Genomic DNA, 27,354 nt, shown 5'->3' on the forward strand with positions numbered 1-27,354 from the left:
TGTAGATATTTTGCTATTCAGTGCATATACATTAAATATTCACATAGATTCATTACCTATGGTACCTTTAAGTATAATATTGTTTGCTCATTTATCTTTTTAAATCTTTTTTTTTTTGGTTTTTTGGCAGGGCAGTTGGGGTTAAGTGACTTGCCCAAGGTCACACAGCTAGTACATGTGTCAAGTGTCTGAGGCCGGATTTGAACTCAGGTCCTCCTGACTCCAGGGCCAGTGCTGTACTCACTGTACCACCTAGCTGCCCCTTTAAATTTTTTTCACAGCTACTTTATCTGAGATCATGATTGCTACCCCTTCTTTTTTTAAAAAAAATTTAGCTGAACCATAATAGATTTTGCTTCAGCTCTGTTAAACTCTTGTGTAAATCTTTATATTTCAAGTGTATTTCATGTGAACAATATATTGTTGGATTTTGCTTCCTAATTCATTTTGCATTTACTTTTCAATTTTTGGATAAATTCATTCCATTCATGTCTACAGCTACGATTCTTAACTCTGGGTTTCCCTCCATCCTGTCCTCTTCTACTCTTTGTCCCTAAGATCTTCTCTATAAAAAGAAAAGAAGATTAAGAAAGAGGAATAGGAATGATTGTACATCTTCTCTTCTATTCAGTGTCCATTTTCCTCTTATAGGATTATATATAGGGTGTGATTCTTGGTTGTAAACTTTTATCTTTTGTCTTTTGAAATATCATTTTACAAGTTGTTCTTTTCCTTAAAGGTGATAGCTTACACATCTTGTTTGATCCTGAGTGTTTTTTGGTACTTGAATATTATTTTTTGGGTGGAGGCAGCATTTTTCCATTGACCTATGACATTTCTGGTACTTTTCATTTTGGTGTTTCTTTCAGAGATGGCTGTTGTTTTCTATTTTTCCCTTTGCCCTCTGGTTCCAATTAGTCTAGGAAGTTTCCATTTATTATTTATTTAAATATTACATCCAGGCTTTTTTTTGGAGGGGGTTCTAAGTTTCAGGCAGTACAATGATTAGATTTCCTCAACCTTTTTTTCCAGGTCAGTTGTTTTTGAAAGTATATACTTTAGATTTTCTTCTGTTTTGATTTCTTCAATCTTTTGAATTTCTTTTATTATTTTTGTTATTTCATGGACTTAGTTTTTTAATATAATGTCATGATTTATTTTACTCTTTTCAGTAAAATAAAATATTGTATTGATCAGAGTAGATCAGTCTTTCACAGTTGGTTATTGTTACAATATTGCTGTTGCTTCTTCTGGTTTTGCTCACTTCACTTTGAATCAGTTCATATAAGTCTTCCCAGGTTTTTCTGAAACCATCCTGCTCATAATTTCTTATAGTACAATAATATTCCATCACAATAATATACCACAACTTGTTGAGCCCTTCTGAATTGATGAGCATCTCAACTTCCAATTTTTTGCCACCACAAAAAGAGCTGGTATAAAAACTTTTGTACATATAGGATTTTTCTTTCATCTCTTTGGGATACAGATGCCTAGTAGTAGGTATCACTGAGTCAAAGGGTATGAAATGTTTTATAGCCTTTGGGGATGGTTCCAAATTATTCTTCAGAATGGTTAGACCAGTTCACCACCCTACCAACCATTTATTAATGCACAAGGCATTAATGTCCTATTTTCCTCCTCACCAACATTTACCATTTTCTTTTTCTGTTGTATTAAGCAGTCTGATAGTATGAGATGGTACCTTAGAATTGTTTTAATTTGCATTTCCTTAGTCATTATTAATTTAGGATTTTTTTCACATGGCTATTAATAGTTGTGATTTCTTCTCAAAACTGCCTTTATATCCTTTTTATATTCATTTGTGAATTGGAGAATGGCCCTTATTTTTTAAAATAAATTTAGTTCACTAGATATTTGAGAAATGACTCCATTGTCAGAGAAATCAGATATAAAAATGTTTTTGCCAATTTTCTTCTTTCCTTCTAATTTTGGCTACATTGATTTTGTTGGTGGAAACCCTTTTTACTTTCATGAAATTAAAATTACACATTTTACTTCCCATGAACTTTTTTATGGGGGGGGGAAATGTTTAACAAATTTAATAAAAATATCATTCAATGTAATATTCATTTGTAATGTTTTAAGTCAATATTCAGCCTACAGGTATTCATTTCTATTTGAATTTGACACTACTCCTCTAGAGTATTAACAACCTCATTTAAAGTGTTGGCTAAAGGTATGATGGATATATTCTTGTTTCTTTTCTTCTGGCCATTAATATAGATTTTTTTAGGTAGCATATATATATACATATATATATATATATATATATATATATATACTAAATTTATTATTTTTTAATTTATTTTTTTAATTTTCAGTTTATGACATTCAGTTGCACAGGTTTTTGGGTTTCAAATTTTCTCTCCCTTCCTCTCCTTCCCCGCCCCCCGAGACAGCTTGTAATCCAATGTAGGTTCTACATTTACTTTCACATTGAATTTATTTACATAATAGCCCAGTTGTAAAGAAGAATTATGACCAATAAAATGAATCATGACAGAGGAGAAATGAAACCAAAAAAGAAGGAAAAAAAAGAGAGCAAATAGTTTGCATCAATCTGCATTCAGACTCCATAATTCTCTTTCTGAATGTGCATAGCTTTTTCCATCATGAGTCTTTTGGAGCTGTCTTTGAACCTTGTATTGATGAGAGGAGTAAGTTTATCAAAGTTAGTCCTTACAGAGACCGTGTATCTGTAGTTGTGTATAATGATCTCCTGGTTCTGCTCCCCTCACTCAGCATCAGTTCATATAAGCCTGTCCAGGTTGTAATGAAGTCCGTCTGTTCCTCATTTCTTATTGCACAATAGTATTTCATTAGATTCATATGCTACAATTTGTTTAGCCATTCTCCAATTGGTGGGCATCCCCTTGATTTCCAATTTTTGCTACCACAAAGACAGCAGCTATAAATATTTTTGTATATATGAATCCATTTCCCACCTGCATGATTTCTTTGAGATACAACTCTAGAAGTGGTATTGCAGATTGATAACCCCATCTCAGAAAAAAAAATTGAGCAAGTCATCAATAAACTCCCTAGGAAAAAATCCAGGGCCAGATGGTTTTACATGTGACTTCTATCAAGCATATAAAGACCAATTAATTCCCATACTTTATAGGCTATGTGGGAAAATAGGCAAAGAAGGAGTCCTACCAAATTCTTTTTATAACACAAATATGGTACTAATACCTAACCAGGAAGAATCAAAACAGAGAAAGAAAATCATAGACTGATTTCCCTCATGAATATGGATGCATATTCATTTTTGATATTGGCAATTTGGTTTTCTTCTTTCTTTTTTTTTAAATCAAATTGAACAAAGGTTTATCAATTTTACTGTTTTTTTTATAAAACCAGCTCTTAGTTTTATTAGTTCAATAGTTTTCTTGATTTCAATTTTATTAATCTCTCCTTTGGTTTTCAGTATTTCTAATTTGGTATTTAATTGGGGATTTTCAATTTGTTCTTCTTCTAGCTTTTTCAGTTGCATGCCCAACTCACCGATCTCCTTTTTCTGTGTTTTGTTCATGTAAGCTTTTAGAGATATAAAACTTCCCCTAAGAACTGCTTTTGTTGCATCCCAAAAGTTTTGTTATGCTTTTTCATTATTGTCATTCTCTTGAAGTTATTGTTTCTATGATTTGTTCTTTGACCCTCTCATTCTTTAGGATTAGATTATTTAGTTTCCAATTAATTTTTAGTTTATCTTTCCATGATCCTTTAGTACAAATAATTGTTATTGTATCATGGTCTGAAAAGGATGCATTGACAATTTCTGCCTTTCTACACTGGACTGTGAGGTTTTTATGCCCTAGTACATGGTCAATTTTTTAGTATGTGCCATGTGCCACTGAGAAAAAGGTATATTCCCTTTTATCCCCATTCAGTTTTCTCCAGAGGTCTCTCATATCTACCTTTTCTAAAATTCTGTTCACCTCCTTAACTTCTTTTTTTTTTGCTGTTTTTTTTTGGCAGGGCAATTGGGGTTAAGTGACTTGCCCAAGGTCACACAGCTAGTACATGTGTCAAGTGTATGAGGCTGGATTTGAACTCAGGTCCTGCTGACTCCAGGGCCAGTGCTCTACTCACTGTGCCACCTAACTGTCCCATTTCTTGTTTGTTTTGAGGTTAGATTTATCAAGTTTATCAAGAGAGGGGGAGGTTGAGGTCCCCCACTAGTATAGTTTTGCTGTCTATTTCTTCCTGTAATTCCCTTAACTTCTCTAAGAATCTGTATGCTATTCCATGCCACTTGGTGCATATATGTTAAGTAATGATATTGCTCCATTGTCTATGGTAGCTTTTAGCAGGATATAGTGTCCTTCCTTATCTCTTTTAGTTAGATCGATCCTTGCTTTTGCTTTATCTGAGATTAGTATTGCTACCTCTGCTTTTCTTACTTTAGCTGATGCACAATATATTCTACTCCAGCCTTTTACCTTTACCCTGTGTATATCCCCCTGTTTCAAATGTGTTTCTTGTAAACAACATATTGTAGGATTATGGTTTTTAATCCATTCTGCTATCTGCCTCTGCTTTATGGGAGAATTCATCCTATTGACATTCAAAGTTATTACTATATGTGTCTTTTTCTCCATCTTATTCCCCCCCCCCCCATTTATGCTTTTATTTCTCCCACTGCTCATAAGAGTTTTGCTTTTGACTGCCACCTTCCTCATTTTACCCTCCCTATTGATTCCCCTCCCTTATCTTACCCTTTTCCCCTTGCTACTTCTTCCCTCCCTTCTTACGACCCACCCTTTTCTTTCCCCTTTTCCCTCTTACTGCCTGTAGGACAAGTTTGATTTCTATACTTATCAAAGTCTGTTATTCCCTTCTTGATCCAAATCAGGTACTGCTTTTCTCCCTCACTTCTTTCCCTCTGCTATAATATGATTTTGTGCCTCTTCATGTGATGTAATTTACCCTTTTCTACCACCTCCTTACCTCTTCTTCCAGAACAATCCCTTTACACACCTTAATTATATTTTGTATCATTATATCAGTTATTTTTTTATAATTAAGATTTTTTATTTTACACTAATATATTTAATATATTTACACTAATATAATTAAGATTTTTTATTTTACACTCAGTTCCACATAATTTTGAGTTCCAGATTGTCTTCCTCCCCTCCGCCATTCCCTTCCCAAGATGGCATGGAATCCGATATATCTCCTACACATAACTTTGCATTGAACCTATTTACATGATAGTCAAGTTGCAAAGAAAAATTTTGACCAATGGATTGAATCACAAGAAAGAAGAAACAAAACCAAAAAAAAAAAAACAAAAGAGAAAAAAAAACAAAGGGAAAAAAGGAGAGCATACAGTGTGCCTCGATCTGTGTTCAGACTCCATAGTTCTCTCTCCGAATGTAGATAGCTCTCTCCATCATGAGTCCCCTGGAGTTGTCCTTGCACCTGGTATTGCTGAGAAGAGCAAATCTATCAGGGTTAGTCATCACAGAATCCACATATCTGTGGTTGTGTGTAATGTTCTTCTGGTTCTGCTCTGTTCACTCAGTATTATCTGGTGTAGGTTTTTCCAGGTTGTTATGAAGTCCATATCTTCCCCATTTCTTATAGCACAATAGTATTCCATTACATTCATATACCACAACTTGTTCAGCCATTCCCCAATTTATGGGCATTCCCTGGATTTCCAATTCTTTGCTACCACAAAAAGAGCTGCTATAAATATTTTTGTACATATGGGTCCTTTTCGCACTGTTTATGATTTTATTTCTCCCTTTCCCCTTCCACTCCTCAACAAAGTTTTGCTTTTGACTGTCCACATCCTCAGTTTACCCTCCCTCTTGATTCCCCTCCCTTATCTTACTGGTTTCCCCTTGCTACTTCTTCCCTCCCTTCTGACCACCCCCTCCCGTTTTTTCCCTTTCCCCTCCTGCCTGTAGGACAAGTTAGATTTCTGTACTTATCAGGGTATGTTATTCGCTTCTTGAACCAAATCTGATGAATGTAAAGCCCAAATACTGCTCTTCTCCCTCCCTTCTTTCCCTCTATTACAATATGTTTTTATGCTTCTTCATGTGATGTAATTTACCCTTTTCTACTACTCCTTACCTCTTGTCCCAGAACCATCCCTTTATATCACCTATATTTTTTATCATTACATCGGTTATTTTATACTGATATCCACAGTCTATGAATATCCCTTTCAATTGTCATAATGAGTATACTATTCTCAAGATTGACATATATATATATATATATATAAAGCATATATAAAACAAAATAATCCTATATAAGAATGTAATTAATTAGCCTTGTTGATTAACTAGGGTTTTTTCCCCATTTACCTTTTTATGTCTCTCTTGAGTTTTGTATTTGGAGATCAAATTTTCCATTGAGCTCTGGCCTTTTCATCAGGAAGGTGTGGAATTCCCTTATTTCATTGAATGTCCATCTCCTTGCCCGGAAAATTATGCTCAGTTTTGCTGGGTAGTTGATCCTTGGTTGTAGTCCAAGCTCCTTTGCCTTTTGGAATATTGTATTCCAATTTCTCCTGTCTTTTAATGTAGAAGCTGAAAGATCCTGCATGATTCTGACTGTAGTTCCACGATATTTGAATTCTTTCTAGCTGCTTGTAGGATTTTCTCCTTGACCTGGTAGTTCTGGAATTTGGCTATAATATTTCTTGGAGTTTTCAATTTGAGATCTTTTTCAGGTAGTGGTTGATGGATTCTTTCGATGACAATTTTACCCTCTGGTTCTAGCACCTCTGGGCAATTTTCCTTAAGGATTTCATGGAAGATACTGTCCAGGCTCTTTTTTTCCTCATAGCTTTCAGGTAGACCAATAATTCTTAGATTGTCTCTCCTGGATCTATTTTCCAGGTTGGTTGTTTTTCCAATCATATAGTTCACGTTTTCTTCTATTTTTTCATTTTTTAGATTTTGTTTGACTGATTCTTGATGTCTTATAGACTCATTAGCTTCTACTTGCCCAATTCTAATTTTTAGTGTTTTGTTTTCTTCCTTTATCTTCTCTATCTCCTTTTTCATTAGGTTGATTTTGCTTTTCAATGAGACATTTTCTCCAATTATATTCTGATTTTCCTTAACCAATTCCCTGATTTTACCTTTTAAAGATTTGTTTTCCTCATTGAATTTTTTTCCATTTTTTCTTTTACCTCCCTAATTTGGTTTTTAAAGTCCTCCTTGAGTTCTTCCAGTAATGCTTTTTGGTCTGGAGACCAGTTCACTTTCCCTTTTGAGGTTTCAGATGTAGGTGTAGTATCCATGCTGTCCTCTTCTGAATTGGTATTTTGATCATTCCTGTCTCCATAATACAAATCAATCTTCTTTGAAGGCTTCTTGCTATTCTTTTTTCATGGTGGTTTTTTTCCTCCTGGTTTCTGAAGTAGATCTCTGCTTCTGGGGCTCAGGGGGCTGTGTCCCAAGTTTCTTGTGTTGGGATCTAGCTTTATGTGCTATGGCCTCTTGTTTCATGAGGTGTGGGGGAGGGGTAGTCTGGCTGCTTCAAGTCTCTTCTTCCTCAGGAGTGTTCTACAGCATGGGTGGTCTCAGCTGGTGCCTGCATTGGTGTCTGCAACTTCTCCTGACTGTGCAAAGCCAAGTCTGGGGTCCTGGCATTGATGTTAGTTCGCTCCACCCCCTGGGGCACAGTTACTCTCATTCTGCTGAGGTGAGGGTTGCTGGGACACCTCTCTTCCTGCAGTAGTCTCCTTCTGCCACCACAGGAAGGGCCCTCTCCCTGACTTTTCTCACTACTGAAGCCCCCCCCCTTCTGGTTCCTCTGTTTCTCCTGAGGTTTTATTCTCTAGGTTTATTCAAGGGAGGGATATGAGCCATTTTACCTGGCCATCATGGCTCCTAGAAGTTCAAGAAGGTAAGCTTCAAACCTTTAGACTGTGGGTTGGAGGCCTCCAGCCTAGCTGCTCTGGCAGCCACAGGCTCTGCACTCTGACAGACTCCTGTCCTGGGCTGAGAGGCTTGGGGCTCAATTGCAGCCATAGATGGTACTTCTGCCCTGGGCCCATTCCTCCTCTGGTGTTACACTCACCCAGTGACCTCCCAGACTGGCATGCTGGCTGGATTTCTCTGCTGTTTGTGGCTGGTTTGGTCTGGTGCCCTTGCATTTGCTGGGGGTTGGAGGCCTCCAGGCTAGTTGCTCCAGCAGTTGCAGGCTCTGTGCTCCAACAGACTCCCATACTAGGCTGAGAGAGCTGGGGCTCAATTGTGGCTGCATTTGGTACTTCTGCCCTGGACCTGTTCCTGCCCCTGCATTTTGCTCACCCAGTGCTCTCCCAGACTTGCAGACTGGCTAGATTCCTCTGCTGTTCCCGATTGGTTTTGTCTGGTCCCAATCCACGTGCCCGGCGCGCCTACCCCTCTCAGTCTACTAGTGGCTTCTAACTCTCTCAAATCTGCTCAGATTAGTTTTTTTAGATGTATCTGACAGAATCTGTGAGAGTGCTCTGGTAGTTCCTTCCTTTCACAGTGCCATCTTGGCTCCACCCCAATCAGTTATTTTATACTAACTCTCTCAATCTATGTACATAACTTTTAAAAAATTCTTGTCATAACTGTACTATTCTCAAGATTGACATATATATATATATATATATATATATGAAACATATATAAAACAATTTAATCCTATATAAGGATGTAAACAATTTGCCCTTATTGATTAACAAGTTTTTTTCTTCCCTTGTTTACCTTTTTTATGTCTCTCTTGAGTTTTGTATTTAAATATCAAATTCTCCATTGAGCTCTGGCCTTTTCATCATGAAAGTCTGAAATTCCTTTATTTCATTGAATGTCTGTCTCCTTACCTGAAAAATTGTGCTCAATTTTGCTGGGTAGTTGATCCTTGATTGTAGCTCAAGCTCCTTTGCCTTTTGGAATATCTTATTCCAATTCCTCCTGTCTTTTAATGCAGAAGCTGCAAGATCCTGCATGATCCTAACTGTAGTTCTGAGATATTTGAATTGTTTCTTTCTGGCTGCCTGCAGTATTTTCTCCTTGATCTGATACTTCTAGAATTTGGCTATAATATTCCTTGGAGTTTTCAATTTGGGATCTCTTTCAAGGGGTGATCAGTGGATTCTTTTGATGAATATTTTACCCTCTGGTTCTAGGACCTTGAAGTAGTTTTCCTTGATGATTTCTTGGAAGATACTGCCTAAGCTCTTTTTTTCTTTGTGGCTTTCCAGTAGACCAATAATTTTTAAATTGTCTCTCCTGGATCTATTTTCTAGGTCAGTTGTTTTCCAATTAGATATTTCATATTTTCTTCTATTTTTTCACTCTTCAGATTTTGTTTGACTGATTCTTGATGCCTCATAGAGTCATTAGCTTCTACTTGCCCAATTCTAATTTTTAACAAATTGTTTTCTTCATTCAGCTTCTGGTCCTCCTTTTCCATTTGGTTAATTTTACTTTTCAGGGCACCATTCTCTCCAATTACTTTGTGTATCTCCTTAACCATTCCACCAATTTTACTTTTTAAAGATTTGATCTCATCAGTGAATTTTTTCCATTTTTTCTTTTACCTCCTCTATAATTTGGTTTTTAAAATCCTCCTTGAGCTTTTCCAGGAATGCTTTTTGGGCCTGAGACCAGTTCACATTCCCTTTTGGCATTTCAGATGTGGATATAGTGTCAATGCTGTCCTCTTCTGAATTGGCATTTTGGTCTCCCATGTCTGCATAAAAAGAATCAACAGTCCTCAGTTTTCTGGAGTGCCTCTTCATGTTTGTTATCTTTTTCCTGGCTTTAAAGAGGATCTTTCCTTCTGGGGCTCAGGGGACTCTGTACCAAGCTTCTTGTGCTGGGAACTAGGGGCCTGGTTACTGGCTTTGTCTGCTGTGGCCTCTGGTTTTGTCAGCTAGAGGCTATATACTGCTGTTGCTCACCTGGTGCTGAGCTGGAGTCAGCTGGTGTGTGCTAAGAATACAGGCCCAGTGAGGTCTTTCCGAGTTTCCCCAGGGGGTCACTTTGTGACTTGTGGGGGAGGGGTGGTCTGGCTGCTGGAAGTCTCCTCTTCCCCTAGGGCTGTGCTACAGCATGGGTGGTCTCAGCAGTTGTCTACACTGATGTCTGCCACCTCCCCTGGCTGTGCAAAGGCATCTCTGGGTTCCTGGTGTTGATCCTTGCTGGCTCCACCCCCCTGGGGCTCAGGAACTCCCACCATTTGGCTAGTGAAGCCTCACTTCTGGCTCCTCTATTTCAGGGTTTCTCCCCAGGAAGTATTATCTGGGTGAGGAAGGGAGGGCTGAGAGAAGTTTTACTTGGTCCTCCTTACTCCCAGAAATTCAAGAAGGCAAGTTTCAAACCTTTAGACTGTGGAGCCTCAGGAGTAGTTGCTCTCATGGCTGCAGGTGCTCCACTGCTGGCTCCTGTAGCTCTGACAGACTCCTGTCCTGAGCTGAGAGACCTGGGCATCACCCCCAGTTTTGCATGCCCAGTGCTCTCTCAGCCTGGATCACTGCCTGAGTTCCACAGCTGCTCCCACTTTGGTGTGGTTCGGTGCAGTTCTGTGTGCCAGGCACTCTTCCAGCCCACAGATCCATCCTGTTGACCCTGCGGACTGTCCTGGCTTGGAAATTTGCCTCACTCAGTCTACTAGTGGCTTCTCTCTCAAATATGCTCAGATTCAGTTTTTTTTTAGAGGTATGTGACAAAATTTGTGAGAGAGCTCCAGTAAGATACTGCTTTCATGCTGCCATCTTGGCTCAACCTCCTGAACTACTTCATCTCTTGTTTGATGACAAACTCTCCCCTTATCCATAGATTTGACAGATGATTTTTTATATTCCCTTAATTTGCTTATGATATCACTCTTTATGTCTAAATCATGTGCCCATTTTGATCTTGTTATATGATGTGAGATGTTGGTCAATGCCTCATTTCTGCCAGATTGCTTGCCAGTTTTTGTTGTGTATTGAGTTCTTGCCCCAAAGCTTGGATCATTGAGTTTATCAAATGCTAGATTACTATGATCATTCATTTCTATATATTATCTATCTAATCTATCCCACTGATCAATTATTCTATTTCTTAGCCAGGACTAAATTCCATTGATGACTGTCACTTTATTATATAATTTGAGATCTGGTACTGATAGAACACCTTCCTTCACAGTTTTTTCATTGATTCCCTAGACATTCTTGACCTTTTATTCTTCCAGATGTTTAGTTTTTTTAAAAAAATTTACTTGTATCTGCAGCCTTATTTCTGGATTAGAATTTTTGCTTATATGAGACTATATATTCTTCCATGTTCTTGGTGCTATTCCTACTACTACTTAGGTATGCTGGTACTTAGATGTGAAGTGTACAGATGTTCAGGGAAGACTATTACCTCTGATGTGAGGGCTGCCAAGCCCTTTTCAGAGTAACTTTCAACCTTTGGTATCTACCTGCTACCCAACTCTCATTTGTGGCTCCAGAAAGCATGTGCAGTGGTAAACTGTTTTAGCAGACAAGCTAAGCCAGGTTGAAGGTAATTAATGGGCATCAAACTCTTCGGTGAGTTAGGGGAGTGTCTACCGCAAGCATGTGAAGACTTCCCTATTGGAATGGGCGGATAAGACCAATTTGTTCCAGTGGGTTATGAAGGCAGTAGAAACAGATATTGTAGAGAATTTAGAGCTTGGTTAGACAACAAAGATGCTAAGCTCATCCACTGCATCCTTTTTATTGCAAGGCAATTGAGATTAAATGACTTGCCCAGGGTCACATAGCTAGTAAGTGTCAAGTGACTGAGGCCGGATTTGAGTTCAGGTCCTCCTGACTCTGGGGCTAGTGCTCTATCTACTGCACTGCCTAGCAGTCCCACTGTATCCCGAGCCATTGCCAATTTCCTTGATTTTTCTCTTGCCACTAGATTCTGATGACTCTGGAAGAGAGTGAAGCCAATGACTGCCAACTTTGCCTCATTTAAATGCAATTTAGGCGTGCATCAGAAGACGTCACCCATACCATTTTACCATTTTTATGCACCTCAAAGTCCTGTGGAGACAAGCAAGTAATGAAGTTGCAGCTAGGAATACACTGGCAGCTGTAGTCACAAGCCTGTACACAGGAGGCCCAGGGCATAGGGTTGTCTTCTCATTGAGCTGAAGTGGATTTAGCAGCCCCCGGGTATCTAAGCAGACTGGCATGAAGAAGGGGTTAGAAAAGGTGCCCTAAAATTGTCCACTTCATGCAACTCTGGTCTGCCTACTGCAGCAGGTAGGCAACCCATCCTGCAGCCAAGACAGAAAAAGTAGGAAAACTTTTGTGAAGATGATTCTACTCACCAGTGGTACATGGAATATGTGCAAGCATATGGACAACATCAAATCCAGTAGACATGAAAGATGAAGAGCTCTTTTTGTAAGAGAACTCAGCAAGTATTGCATCCAGATAGCAGCCCTGAGTGAAACAAGGCTGACAAATGACTAGCTTACTGAAGTTCGATCTGGATACATATGTTTCTGGAGTGACCACAGTGAAGGAGAGAATTTTGAAGCTGGTATAGGTTTCACAATAAAAACTAATCTAGTCAATAAGCTTGTATATTTCCCAAAAGGAGTGAACTACAGGCCTATGACAATGGGATGGTCACTTGCAGGATATAATATGATGATGAACCTTGATGAGGTCAAAGAAAAATGTTATGAAGACCTGGAGACCCTCATCATCAAAAGAGGAGAAGCTTGTACTTCTGAGTGACTTTAAGACCAGAAGAGGCATAGACTATTTGACATGGCAGAGAGTCCTCAGTAGGAATAGAGTCAAAACCCGCAATAGGAAAGGTGCTTTACTATTAAAGAAGTGTGTCTCATGATGCTCTCATCACCAAAACTGTCTTTGGCTTACTGAAATACAATAATGCTTCATGGATAGACCCTCACAGCAAACACTAGCATTTCATTGTAAGAAGAGACAGGAAGTGAGAATGATGAAGGCAATATATGCATAGAGTGCTAGACTAATCACAGACTTATCTTTTCCAAGCTAAATATTTGTCTTCAGCAAAAGTGGAGTCCCCAAGGCAAGACAACTACCAGAAGACATAATGTCAACAGTCCTTCTCTGTGGATGAACAGTTTGTTGCTAACTTGGAAGGAAAGCTTAGCTATCAGGTGTTTGGCAACAGTGGAAGAGAGAAATGAGTGGGCAGCTTTCAGATTTGATGTACAGCACTGCATTTGTTCATTTGGGCCAGAACACTCACAAGCATCAAGCTTGGTTTGATCAAAATGATGGGGAAATTCAGAAGCTGGCAAACAAAAAACAAGAACTCCACAGGGTTTGCTAGTAGGATAGTTCATCCATTTCTAAGAAGGCAGCATTTAACTTCATCAAAAGTAAAGTGCAAGTGAAGCTTAGAGAGATTCAACATTCCTGGCTCAGTAAGAAGGCAGATGAAATTGTTTTATGCTGATAGTTAATGATCCAAAGTGATTTTGTGATTCCCTGAATGTTATTTATGAGTCAAAATATAAGGTTGCATCTCAACTCAGCACTGGTAGGGCCACATTGATTAGTGATAAAGACATGATCTTGGAGAGATGAGCTGAACACTCCCAAAGCATTCTAAGCAGACCATAATTAATCAGTGCTGACACCATTGACCATAATACTTCAGGTTGAAGTCAGTCCCTCCCTAGCCAAACTTCCAACTGAAGAAGAGGTTTTGAATGCCATTGGGTTCCTATCATGTGGCCATGAACCTGGTGCTGAGATTTACAAGACAGGGGGTCCACTACTTGTACAAAACCTGACTGAAATTTTCCAGGTTATATGGCAAGAAAAAGGCATCCCCAAGGAGTTCAAGGATGCTTCCATTGTCCATTTCTATAAAGGAAAAAGAAATAGGTTGTTCTATGATTATCACAGGGGTGGGGATGGGGTGTCTTAGTCATTTTGTCCCTCCCATAGTCTCCTACTTACAATTGTCAGCTCTTATCCCTTTTTGTAACCCTTACTAGTGCAAATAAGATATTGTAAATTGTGCTGGGAGCAGGCTTCCTGCTATACTCTAAGTTCTTTTCTTCCATTGTACTTCCTAAGTTCTTTCCTCTGTTGTGGCTTGGGCATGTGCTGACTAGGAGTTGGGCTTGCCTGGACACTGGTTTGGCATGTGCTGCCTAGGAGTTGGGCTTGCCTGAACACTGGTTTGGCCTTCCCTCATGCTATACTTCAAATATGTGTCACCTGAGGGTTCTGAATTGTTCATGGGCTTCTTGGGTGCAGATTTGGGCCTGCCTGCCTCATTTCTAGTCTGTCCCTACCTCCTGCTATGACTCTTTTTGTGATTGTCTGTATTTTGTGCTTTCCAGGAACTGGTCTGTTCCTGTCTGCAGCTGTGACTCACATGTGGACTTTATGGGCATTTTGCTATATCCTGCCTTTTTGAGTACTGGTCCAGACTTGCCCTTTCTTTTGTGGCTTTGGTATAGATGTCTAGATCCTACGTTTCCTCAGTTTTGGTCTGGCCATTTCTTTTGCTGTGACTTGAACAAGAGCTTCCTGTGCCCTGGGCTAGGAGGTAGTCTGACTCTGTGTTTAGTTGTGAATTTAGGCTACATGTTTACTGCACCTTCTGCCTGGTTGATCCCCACTCAGTCTCCAAAGTTTTCTGATAATCTTCTTGTGAAGTCCTGGACAGGGTGGAGTAGCTTATAGCCATTTTTCTTTGGCTTCCATTATCATTGCTCCTTCTAATGAATGTTCAGAGTTTACTGAGATATTTGCAGGAGAGCTGAATTCTTTTAGGTCTCAACCATCCTCTTCATCAGAAGTCTCCTTATTTGTCCTTCACCTCACCAATGAGTATCCTTAGGATCGAACAGCCTTGCTCAAGACATGTTGCTTATAAGTCCCCCCAGAACAGCAGTTAAACTTCCAGTCTTCTCATAGCCTCTTTTTATGTTACAGTTACGTTTGAACTCCACAAGATTTCATTAACCCTTAAAAAATATAACTGTATTCACAGTGGAATTCATGTGGAAAGGCTATCGAATCTGGTGTTATATATCATTTTCATTGATTTGGTAAACCAAATTGTTCAAGTCAAGTTCATCCTTGGGAGTAAAAGGATACCAAGGGAGAGTTTTCCCTGTGTTTTTGATTTACTTTTTCCATTAGCCATTCTCTCAGGACAATGTTAGATATGAACTAATTGTTGATGTGAACCACATCAAAGAGTATAGAAAGTACTTTTGCTATTGGTTGCTATAGCTTCCCCCTCCCCTTTTGTCTCATTTTCTTTATTTTCTTTATGGTGGGCAAGGTATACAATTTTATCACACATTAAATATCTTCTTGTTTCAAAAGTAACCTCTTGGGGTCACTATAATCTTTTCCTCAAATGTAGAATAAACTTTTTTTTACCTTTAAAATGTTTTATCTTTTATCTTTCTATCACTTTCATTTCCAAACATGCTCTTTCTCCTCCCCTACCCAGATAACTATCCCTTGTATCAAAGAATGTTAAAAAGAGATAAAAGAAAAGCAGTTCAGAAAAACTAATCAACACATCAAGCAAGTCTTATACTCCCAGTGTACCCACAGTGCAGTGTTTTATATGCACACTCTTTCTTATCTCCATAAAGAAGGGAAGAAAGTGCATTATTTTCTTTCTTTTTCAGAGCTGAGCTTAATCATTAATAATTACATGGAAGTCAATTTATGGATTTTGTTATTGTTGTTCCATTTACATATTGTAGCTATGTGTATTATTTTCCTTGTTCTGCCTACTTTATTTTGTTCATATCAGTCTTCCTATGCTTCTCCATATTCTTCATTTCTAAAGGTATAGCAATATTTCATTACATTCATATATTATAATTTGCTTAGCCATTCCCCAATTGACAGATATTTACTTTTTCCCGCAGCTCTAACTTTGAGAAACTGTTGCTGGGTCATCATGATTCTCATTCCATTTTCCACCCAAGGACTCCTCTGCTCTGGACCCAGGCATATGATTAGAACAGGTTTAATCATAGAGGAGTCAGCCTCTAATGAGAGGAGCTAGAGGCTAGACTCCCTTTGCGTACTCTCATTGTCTCGTTTAGTCCCCAGATACCCCTCCCACCACCCACTCCCCACTGTAGGGATGGTTTTACTTATAGCTGAAGTTTAGGACCTACCATTATATATAATATAATTTCTTTTAATGAAGGAGATGTTGTCCTATTTAGCTTAACTAAAGCTAATTTTACTGTATTGGCTTCCTTTGTTCCTCATGTAGGAGAAGTTGAAGATGAACTACTCCATGCTTATACCAAGGTGTATACATTTGACACCCCACTTCTTCTGGTTCGTCTAGCAGTGCTTGTGGCAGTCACACTTACAGTGCCTATTGTTTTGTTCCCGGTAAGTAAAAAGAGCTTTGGAAGAAGAAACATAATAGAAAATTTACTGGATTTTATATTCTAATGGTGTGAATTTAGGAAATCCATAAGCAAGGATGATTTTACTTTTGAACTTAACATTTTTCATAGTGCCTATAAAAGTCTTATTTGCCACTAATTAAGTGTAATGAGCATATTTCATATGGAGAAACAATCATAGCAAATTTTTACCTTGACTTCAGATAATATGTATTCTGGATAGCTATCCACTGAATTAATAAAATGACAACCAGAGATTCAAATAATAGTAGAAAAAAATAAAGTTGTGACCACATATCTTCAGATAATGTAATGGTTTCATTGTTATTATGAAAGTGTTTCACTTTGCCTTTTGGCAGTATTAGCAATTGCATCCAAAAAGCTGTTTCCAAGGCTACTCCTTAGTTATTGGTAAGAAGTCAGTTTCCTATGAAGCCAATTAGATATCAGAATCAAATTTTGGGAGTAAACTTATAGTAAATCATTATTTGTCTCTTTAGTTATGTTACCTTTTAATAACAACCCTTAACAAACATCCCTTCCCTGGCAGCTAGGTGGCACAGTGAGTAGAGCACTGGCCCTGGAGTCAGGAGGACCTGAGTTCAAATCCAGCCTCAGACACTTGATACATGTACTAGCTATATGACCTTGGGCAAATCGCTTAACCCCAGTTGCCCTGCTAAAAACAAAAAACAAAACAATAAAATTTTGGGCAGCTAAGTGGTGCAGTGAGTAGAACACCGGCCCTGGAGTCAGGAGGACCTGAGTTCAGATGTGGCCTCAGACACTTGACACGCTTATATCCCTTCCCAAATGAGGGGATATTCACCTTGGAATTGACAGACTTGCTTTCCTTAACAAATACTGTATTATCTCCAAACTTGGAGGGACCAGAGTTGGTGGTGGTTCTATAAACCATTCATGTAGAACTGGTGTTGAGAACATAGATAAAATGAATGAAAGCTACATAAAATTCTTATAAAATTAATGCCTTTCAAAATATCCAAATTTCTTAATTTATCTCAGAGGAGAGGAAAACCAAGGAATTCAATAATTAGTGTCATCCTGCACAGAACATTCTGTATAGTGCTGAACATATGACTAGTACTCTGAAAATGTAATGTAATTATGGTGGTGACTTTAAGTGCAGTACATGACCTTATGACCATGATATTTTGTACACACATTTCCACTTGATTATTCAACAATCTGATGAGGTAGATAGTATAACTATTGGGTATTCTTGTTTTCCAGAAATGGAGGCTCAGAGAAGTTAATTGACTTTCCCAAAGTCAAACAACAAATTGGTGGCAGAGTTAAAACTAGAAGCCAGGTCTCCTGAATTCTTGTCCAGTCAAACTTTCTCCAGATCTATCCATCTGATTCATCAGTACTTTAGGAAGGCTAGTAAATTTTCTTTGGTTCCTTCTTCTTCTCTTTCTCTTCCTCCTCCTCCTTCTCCTTCCTTCCATAGACTAACTGGTCTATTCAATAGTGGATCCAGAACTAATTCTGGCTCAGTCATCTCATCAAGTTCCATAAATTCGATTACCATCTCTCTGTGATAATTCTCAGATCTACAAATTTCAGATCTATACTATATCTAGCCCTAACTTCTTTCCTGTCCAATATCACATTTTCATCTGCCTTTTGGAGCCCTCAAGTTACACGTCTCATAGCCACCCATAACTGAAGATGTCTAAAACTGAATTCATTATTGCTCCCTGATTAGATTTGCTAATCTAGGGTACACCTGTCTTCCTAGAATGGAACCCTAGGTGTCTCCCTCAACTCTTCATTTTATCTCACTGTGCCCTTCCTCCCCAGTCATTGGATGGGTTGCCAAGTCCTTCGTAATACCTCTTGTATATGCCCCATTCTCTACTCTGATACTGCCAATATCCTGGTGCTATCTCTTATCATCTCATGCCAGGACTATTGCAATAACTGTTGGTAATGCTATTCTTGCTCCCAGTCTCTCTCCATTAAAGTCCATTTTCTACTTAGATGTCAAATTGATCTTCCTAAAGCACAAGTCTGACCACATCACCTAATTAATTCAGTCAATTCCAGCTTCTCCCTATTACCATCAGGAACAAATATAAAATCTTGATTTTTTTTATTTAAATTTATTTATTTAACATATTTGGTTTTCAGCATTGATTTTCACAACAGTTTGAATTACAAATTTTCTCCCCATTTCCACCCTCCCCCCCACTCCAAGATATATTCTGGTTGCCCTATTCCCCAGTCAGCCCTCCCCTCTATCACACCCCTCCCCTCTCATCCCCTTTTCCCTTCCTTTCTTGTACGGCAAGATAAATTTCTACGCCCCATTGCCTGTGTATCTTATTTTTCAGTTGCATGCAAAAACTTTTTTTTTGTTTTTGAACATCTGTTTTTAAAACTTTGAGTTCCAAATTCTCTCCCCTCTTCCCTTCCCACCCACCCTCCCCAAGAAGTCGAGCAATTCAACCTAGGCCAGACATGTATCATTACGTATAACCCTTCCACAATACTCATGCTGTGAAAGGCTAACTACATTTTGCTCCCTCCCAACCCATCCCACTTTATTGAATTTTCTCCCTTGACCCTGTCCCCCTTCCAAAGTGTTTGTTTTGATTACCTCCACCCCCATTTGCCCTCCCCTCCATCATCCCCTCCTTTTTTTATCTTCTTCCCTCTTCTTTCCTGTGGGGTAAGATACCCAATTGAGTATGTATGGTATTCCCTCCTCAGGCCAAATTTGATGAGAGCAAGATTCACTCATTCCCCCCTCACCTGCCCTCTCCCCTCCTCCCACAGAACTGCTTCCTCTTGCCACCTTTATGTGAGATAATCCACCCCATTCTATCTCTCCCTATCTCCCTCTCTCAGTATGTTGCTCTCTCATCCCTTAATTTCATTCTATTTCTTTTAGATATCTTCCCTTCATCTTCAACTCACCCTGGGTCTGCTCTCTCTTTTACATATATATATATATATATATATATATAAACACACACACACACACATATATATGTACATACATACACATACATACATATACACATAGATATATACATACATACACATTCACTTATATATATACATAAACATGTATATATGCATATTCCCTTCAACTACCCTAATACTGAGGTCTCATGAATCATACACATCATCTTTCCATGTAGGAATGTAAACAAAACAGTTCAACTTTAGTAAGTCCCTTGCAATTTCCGTTTCTTGATTACCTTTTCATGCTTCTCTTGATTCTTGTGTTTGAAAGTCAAATTTTCTATTCAGTTCTGGTCTTTTCACTGAGAAAGCTTGAAAGTCCTCTATTTTATTGAAAATCCATATTTTGCCTTGGAACATGATACTCAGTTTTGCTGGGTAGGTGATTCTAGGTTTTAATCCTAGCTCCATTGACCTCCGGAATATCGCATTCCAAGCCCTTTAATCTCTTAATGTAGAGGCTGCTAGATCTTGGGTTATTCTGATTGGGTTTCCACAATACTCAAATTGTTTCTTTCTGGCTGCTTGCAGTATTTTCTCCTTGATCTGGGAGCTCTGGAATTTGGCCACAATATTCCTAGGAGATTTCTTTTTGGGATCTATTTGAGGAGGTGATCGATGGATTCTTTCAATTTCTATTTTGCCCTGCGGCTCTAGAATATCAGGGCAGTTCTCCTTGATAATTTCTTGAAAGATGGTATCTAGGCTCTTTTTTTGATCATGGCTTTCAGGTAGTCCAATAATTTTTACATAATCTCTCCTGGATCTATTTTCCAGGTCAGTGGTTTTTCCACGAGATAGTTCACATTGTCTTCCATTTTTTCATTCCTTTGGTTCTGTTTTATAATATCCTGATTTCTCATAAAGTCACTAGCTTCCACTTGCTCCAATCTAATTTTTAAAGTAGTATTTTCTTCAGTTGTCTTTTGGACCTCCTTTTCCATTTGGCTAATTCTGCCTTTCAAGGCATTCTTCTCCTCATTGGCTTTTTGGAGCTCTTTTGCCATTTGAATTAGTCTGTTTTTTAAGGTGTTGTTTTCTTCAGTGTATTTTTCAGTATTTTTTTGGGTCTCCTTTAGCAAGTCATTGACTTGTTTTTCATGGTTTTCTCGCATCCTTCTCATTTCTCTTCCCAATTTTTCCTCTACTTCTCTAACTTGCTTTTCTAAATCCTTTTTGAGTTCTTCTATGGCCTGGGGCCAGTTCATGTTTTTCTTGGAGGCTTTTGTTGTAGGCTCTATGACTTTGTTGTCTTCTTTAGGCTGTATGTTTTGGTCTTCTTTGTCACCAAAGAAAGAATCCAAAGTCTGAGACTGAATCTGGGTGCGTTTTCGCTGCCTGGCCATATTCCCAACCAACTAACTTGATCCTTGAGTTTTTCAGTGGGGTATGACTGCTTGTAGACTTACGAGTTCTATGTTCCACATTGGGGGGGAGGTGCCAGCTCTGCCATATCAGCACTCCTCCTTCCCCAAGAACCCCCAACCCGAACTGGGCTTAGATCTTCAGCAGGCTGTGCACTCCTGCTCTGATCCGCCACTTAATTCCTCCCACCAGGTGGGCCTGGAGCCGGAAGTGACAACAGCCTTGGCTGCCCCACCTCCGCTGCCCCTGGGGCTGGAAGCCAAACCGTGAACTCCTTCTACTCCCGCAGCTTTTCCCACTAACCTTCCCCGCAGTCTTTGGTGTTTGTGGGTCGAGGGGTCTGGTAACTGCCGCAGCTCACATATTCAGGGCGCTAGGGGCCCCATCCGCCTGACTCCAAGTTTGGTTGTTCCACGCCGCTCAGGCTGGGCTCTGCTCCACTCCGTTCCCAGCTCCCAGCTCCCAGTTCTGTGTGGAATAGACCTCACCCAGAGACCATCCAGGCTGTCCTGGGCTGGAGCCCTGCTTCCCTCTGCTGTTCTGTGGGTTCTGCCATTCTAGAATTGGTTCAGAGCCATTTTTTATAGGTTTTTGGAGGGACTCGGTACGGAGCTCACTCTAGTTCCTGCTTACCGGCCACCATCTTGGCTCTGCCCCCCCCCAAAATCTTGATTTTTAAAGGCCTTTATAATCTGTTTCCTTCCTAAATTTCCAGTCTTCTTTTTATCTTATTGCCCTCTAGTACTCTATAATGTAGTGACACTAGCATCCTTACTGTTCCTCCCTTATGATGGTGCCTTTTCTCTTATATCACCTTCAATTAATCCTGTATATATCTTATTTGTACATAATTGCTAGCGTACTGAATATTTCATTATATTGATCTCTTTGAGAGAAAGTACCCTTTTTTGCCTTTCTTTGTATCTCCAGCATTTAACATAGTGCCTGGCACATAGTAGCTTCTTTTTTTGTCTTGGAATATTTTGTTCATCATATTAGCTAAGTCTTATACAGTTGATCATTGTTACAATATTTCTTTTTTTGAATTTTATAATTTTTATTTAATATTTTAGTTTTCAACACTGATTTCCACAAGATTTTGAGTTACAAATTTTCTCCCCATTTCTACCCTCCCCCTTCTAAGAGTGCATATATTTTGATTGCCTCGTTCCCCAGTCAGCCCTCCCTTCTGTCACGCCACTACCCCCATCCCCTTTCCCCTTACTTTCTAGTAGGGCAGGATAGATTACTATGCCCCATTCCCTATATATCTTGTTTCCCAGCTGCACACAACAACAACTTTTTTGAGCATCTTCTTTTAAAAATTTGAGTTCCAAATTCTCTCTCCTCTTCCCTTCCCACCCATCCTCCCTAGGAAGGCAAGCAATTCAATATAGGTCACACATGTATCATTATGTACAACACTTCCACAATACTCATGTTGTAAAAGGCTAACTATATTTGCTTCCATCCTATCTTGTTTCCCTTTATTCAATTTTCTCCCTTGACCCTGTCCCTTTTCAAAAGTGTTTGCTTTTGATTACCTCCTCCCCCTGTCTGCCCTCCTTTCTATCCTCCCCCCTTTTATCCCCTTCCCCTTACTTTCCTGTGGAGTAAGATAACCAATTGAGTGTGTATGTTATTTCCTCCTCTAGTCAAATCCGATGAGAGCAAGATTCACTCATTCCCCCTCATCTGCCCCCTTTTCCCTTCCAACAGAACTGTTTTTTCTTGCCACTTTTATGGGAGATAATTTACCCCATTCTATCTCTCCTTTTCTCCCTCTCAATATATTCCTCTCTCACCTCTTAATTTTAGTTTATTTTTAGATATCATCCCTTCATATTCAACTCACCCTGTGCCCTCTGTCTATATATATATATATATATATGTTTCCTTCAACTCCCCTAATACTGAGAAAGGTCTCATGAATTACACACATCATCTTTCCATGCATCAATGTAAACAAAACAATTCAACTTTAGTAAGTCCCTTATGAATTCTCTTTCTTGTTTACCTTTTCATGCTTCTTTGATTCTTGTATTTAAAAGTTAAATTTTCTATTCAACTCTAGTCTTTTCACTGAGAAAGCTTGAAAGTCCTATATTTTATTGAAAGTCAATATTTTGCCTTGGAGCGTTATATTCAGTTTTGCTGGGTAGATGATTCTTGGTTTTAATCCTAGATCCTTTGACCTCCAGAATATCATATTTCAAGCCCTTTGATCCCTTAATGTAGAAGCTGCTAGATCTTGTATTATCCTGATTGTGTTTCCACAATATTCAAATTGTTTCTTTCTGACTGCTTGCAATATTTTCTCTTTGACCTGGAAATTCTGGAATTTGATGACAATATTCATGGGAGTTTTCTTTTGGGGATCTTTCTCAGGAGGCAATTGGTGGATTCTTTCAATTTCTATTTTACCCTCTGGTTCTAGAATATCAAGGCAGTTTTCCTTGATAATTTCTTGAAAATTTTTTGATCATGTCTTTCAGGTGGTCCAATAATTTTTAAATTATCTCTGCTGGATCTATTCTCCAGGTCAGTGGTTTTTCCAAGGAGATAGTTCACATTGTCATCCATTTTTTCATTCTTTTGGTTCTGTTTTATAATATCTTGATTTCTCGTAAAGTCACTAGCTTCCACTTGCTCCAATCTAATTTTTAAGGTAGTATTTTCTTCAGTGGTCTTTTGGACCTCCTTTTCCATTTGGCTAATTCTGCCTTTCAAGGCATTCTTCTCCTCATTGGCTTTTTGGAGCTGTTTTGCTATTTGGGTTAGTCTATTCTTTAAGATGTTATTTTCTTCAACGTTTTTTTGGGTCTCCTATAGCAAGTCCTTGACTTGTTTTTCATGGTTTTCTTGCATCACTCTCATTTCCCTTCCCAGTTTTTCATCTACTTTTCCTACTTGCTTTTCCGACTCTTTTTTGAGCTCTTCCATGGCCTGAGACCAATTCATATTTTTCTTGGAGGTTTTTGATGTAGGCTCTTTGACTTTGTTGACTTCTTCTGGCTGTTTTGGCCTTCTTTGTCACCAGAAAAGGAATCTAGAGTTCGAGTTTGAGTCTGAGTTTGAGTCTGAGTTCATTTTCGCTGCCTGTTCATACTTCCCAGCCAACTACTTGACCCTTGAACTTTTGGTCAGGGTATGATGCTTGTAGAGAGTCCTTTTTCCCAAGCGTTAGGGTCCAAGCATTGTTGTTTTCAGAGCTACTTTTTTTTCTTTTTTTTTCATTTTAAATTTATTTATTTAACATATTTAGTTTTCAGCATTGATTTTCACAAGAGTTTGAATTACAAATTTTCTCCCCATTTCTACCCTCCCCCCCCCCCACTCCAAGATGGCATATATTCTGGTTGCCCTTTCAGAGCTACTTCTACTCCACAGTCACCACAGGCTCTGTCACAGCAGCACTCCTCCTCTCCCAAGAACAACCAACCAGGACTGCAATACAGATCCAAGTGTGGCACAGCAAGAGAAACTGCCTCTGTGCCCACAAAGTGCTCCTTGCACTCCCACTCTGATTTGCTGCTAGATTACTTTCACTGTGTGAGCCAGGGACTCGGGACGCAGCTGATGCTGGAGCTCTGGAAGCAGCCTCAGGAGCTTCCTGCTGCTGCCACTGCCACTGCTGCACCACCTCCACCACCCCCAGGGATGGGGCTGGACTGCTCTAAACTTGATCCTGCAGTTTCCCACTAACCTGCTCTTAGGTGTTTGTGGGTTGAGAAGTCTGATAACTGCCACAGCTTAACGATTCATGGCCCTAAGGTCTGTTCTGGCTGGCTGACTCCAGGTCTGGTCTGTCCTGGTGGGCCACGTACTGTTTCCCTCTGGTATTTTGTGGGTTCTGCAGCTCTAGAATTTGTTCAGAGCCATTTTTACAGGTGTTTGGAGGGATTTGGGGAAGAGCTTAAGCAAGTCCCTTCTTTCCAGCTGCCATCTTGGCTCTGCCACCCACATAGTAGCTTCTTAATAAATGCGTGTTGACTTGCTAAGAAATTTGCATGTGCATGCCAAAGAAGACCTTTGACCAAGAAGACCTTGGAGAATCTGTCAGATCATAATATTTAGAGCTATAAGGAATCTTTAGACATATGAAATTAAGTCCTCTGACTTCAGATTTGGTGTTCTTTCATGAAACCACAGTTTCCAAATCTTCTCCCTTCTAACTTAATTGCTGTATTTCTCTTTAGCTGAGAGTCTAGAGTCAATAACAAAGCTAAAACTAGACTGATTTCTTCATAGCCAGTTTCTTTGTTTGGTCTTATGTTCTCCTTCATGGAAAAGGGGCACATCATTATCTTAACTAGCCATACCATTCATAGTTTTTATCCTCATCCATTAGGTCTAGTTGATATTTCTTCAAAAGAAGCAGAGAAATAGCATTTTCTTTAAAATAATGATTACTACTTTGATAAGTGCTATTAAACATTTTGAAAATAATAATTGTGTGCCTTAGAGAGTATGAACTATATTTTGTCACTCTAAGACCATGAATTTCCCTTACATTGATCTAAATTCTTTGTTTTCTAAGGTGTGTAAGTTTAGACTTGCAAGCAAAGGTATAGTAAACTGGAACTTATAATGATTTTCAGTTGTTTCCAACAGCTTTGCCCGCAAACAATCTTTCAGAGATACATTTAGACACTTAACAAATTTTAACAATGGGAATGTGGTGAGGAAAAGAGAGCCTTGGTGATTGTCTTGTTAAGATTTCTTTTAAAATATTTAAAATCTGTTATCTGCCTACATTTTTCTGCCCTACATTATATTTTTTTATCATGGCTTTCAGGTAATCTTATAATTCTCAGATTTTCTCTCCTTGATCTATTTTCCAGGTCAGTTGATTTTCTGATGAGATATTTCACATTTTCTTCTATTTTCCACTTTGGATTTTGTTTTATTGTTTCTTGACAGCTCATAGAGTTGTTAGCTTCCATTTGACCAATTCTAAATTTTCAAGAAGTTACTTTCTTCATTGAGATTTTATACATCTTTCACCATTTGGCCAATTCTGATTTTTATGGAGTTGTTTTCTTACTGTTTTGTGCCTCTTTTACTAAGCCGTTAGTTCTCTTTTCATAATTTTCTGGCATAGTTTTCATATCTTTTCCCAACTTTTCTGTATTGCTCTTATTTGATTTTGAAAATCTCTCATTTTTGCTTTTAAAAAACCTTTCTTTGGCTCTTCCTCAGGAGTTCTTCTGAGATTGTATACAGTCTGCATTTTTCTTTGAAGCTATGTAGATGTTTTGACATCATTGCCTTCTTCTGAATTTGTGTTTTGAGCTTCCCTGTCACCATAGTATATTTTTATGGTGAGGTTCTTTTTTTGTTGTTTGCTCATCTTTACAGGCTTTTTCTTAACTTTGGCCTTTATGTTAGAGTTGGTCTCTACTTACCTCTGGATGGCAATTAGGATAAATGTCTGACACTACAAGCTTTTATATTCTTCTGTTTTCACAGCTAGTTCTGGGGACCTGTAAATTTTCAGTGCTTACATTTGTAGACTCTCTTTATCTAGTTATTAAGATATAATACCATTTTAATATATAAAGGGACAGGGTCAAGGGAGAAAATTCAATAAAGGGGGATAGGTTAGGAAGGCGCAAAATATAGTTGGTTTTTCACAACATGAGTATTATGGAAGGGTTATACATAATGATACACATGTGGCCTATGTTGAATTGCTTGACTTCTTAGGGAGGGTGGGTGGGAAGGGAAGAGGGGAGAGAATTTGGAACTCAAAGTTTTAAAAACAGATGTTCAAAAACAAAAAAAAAAGTTTTTGCATGCAACTACAAAATAAGATACACAGGCAATGGGGGGTAGAAATTTATCTTGCCCTACAAGAAAGGAAGGGGAAAGGGGATGGGAGGGGAGTGGGGTAACAGAAGGGAGGGCTGACTGGGGAACAGGGCAACCAGAATATATGCCATCTTGGAGTGGGGGGGAGGGTAGAAATGGGGAGAAAATTTGTAATTCAAACTGTTGTGAAAATCAGTGCTGAAAACTAAATATATTAAATAAATAAAAAAAGGAGAGGGGAGGAGAGGGAGGAAAGGAGAGAATTTGGAACTCAAAAATTTTTAAATGATTATTTAAAAATTCATTTACATGTAATTGGGAAATATTTAATGAAATAAAAAGTTTTTTTTTAATTAAGAAAAAGATATAATACTATCTGCAGTGGCAAATGAAGCAGTTCTTGACATTTTTAAAAAACTTATTTCAAAACTGCATGAGTGAAGAAACAATGATGAATTCTCTTGTGGATCTTTCTCAAATATATATTATGGCCATACCAATAGGAAGTTAGAAAATTTCCACATCTCAGTTTGATTTTCACAAAATTCTTCAGTAACATCCAATGAAAATCAAATGTTGCTATTCATCCTCCTTAGCTGATAACCTAGGCTGATGGCTCATCTCCTAAGAGTAAGAGCAGCAGCTTTCTTAATCAACTCCTGAAGGTTTTTATCCCTCTCAGTGTTATATGTATTTTATCTCTCCCTCTTCAAGAGTTTTAAAAATTAAGTTAAACTGCTAAATGAGGTCTGAAAACTCACTGAATAAAAT

At 38.6% G+C, this 27,354-nt stretch overlaps 1 protein-coding gene across 1 annotated transcript in view; it reads left to right on the forward strand.

The window, feature by feature from the left end:
* Nucleotides 1-27,354, forward strand: part of SLC38A4 (solute carrier family 38 member 4) — a 71,630-nt gene that overhangs the window by 31,166 nt on the left and 13,110 nt on the right. The window contains exon 13 of the mRNA XM_036761118.1: nt 16,266-16,390. Within this exon, the coding sequence (XP_036617013.1) occupies nt 16,266-16,390 (125 nt within the window). The remainder of the gene's footprint in view (nt 1-16,265; nt 16,391-27,354) is intronic.

Source organism: Trichosurus vulpecula, chromosome 5 (assembly GCF_011100635.1).
Source record: "Trichosurus vulpecula isolate mTriVul1 chromosome 5, mTriVul1.pri, whole genome shotgun sequence".
Taxonomy (NCBI): Eukaryota; Metazoa; Chordata; class Mammalia; order Diprotodontia; family Phalangeridae; genus Trichosurus; species Trichosurus vulpecula.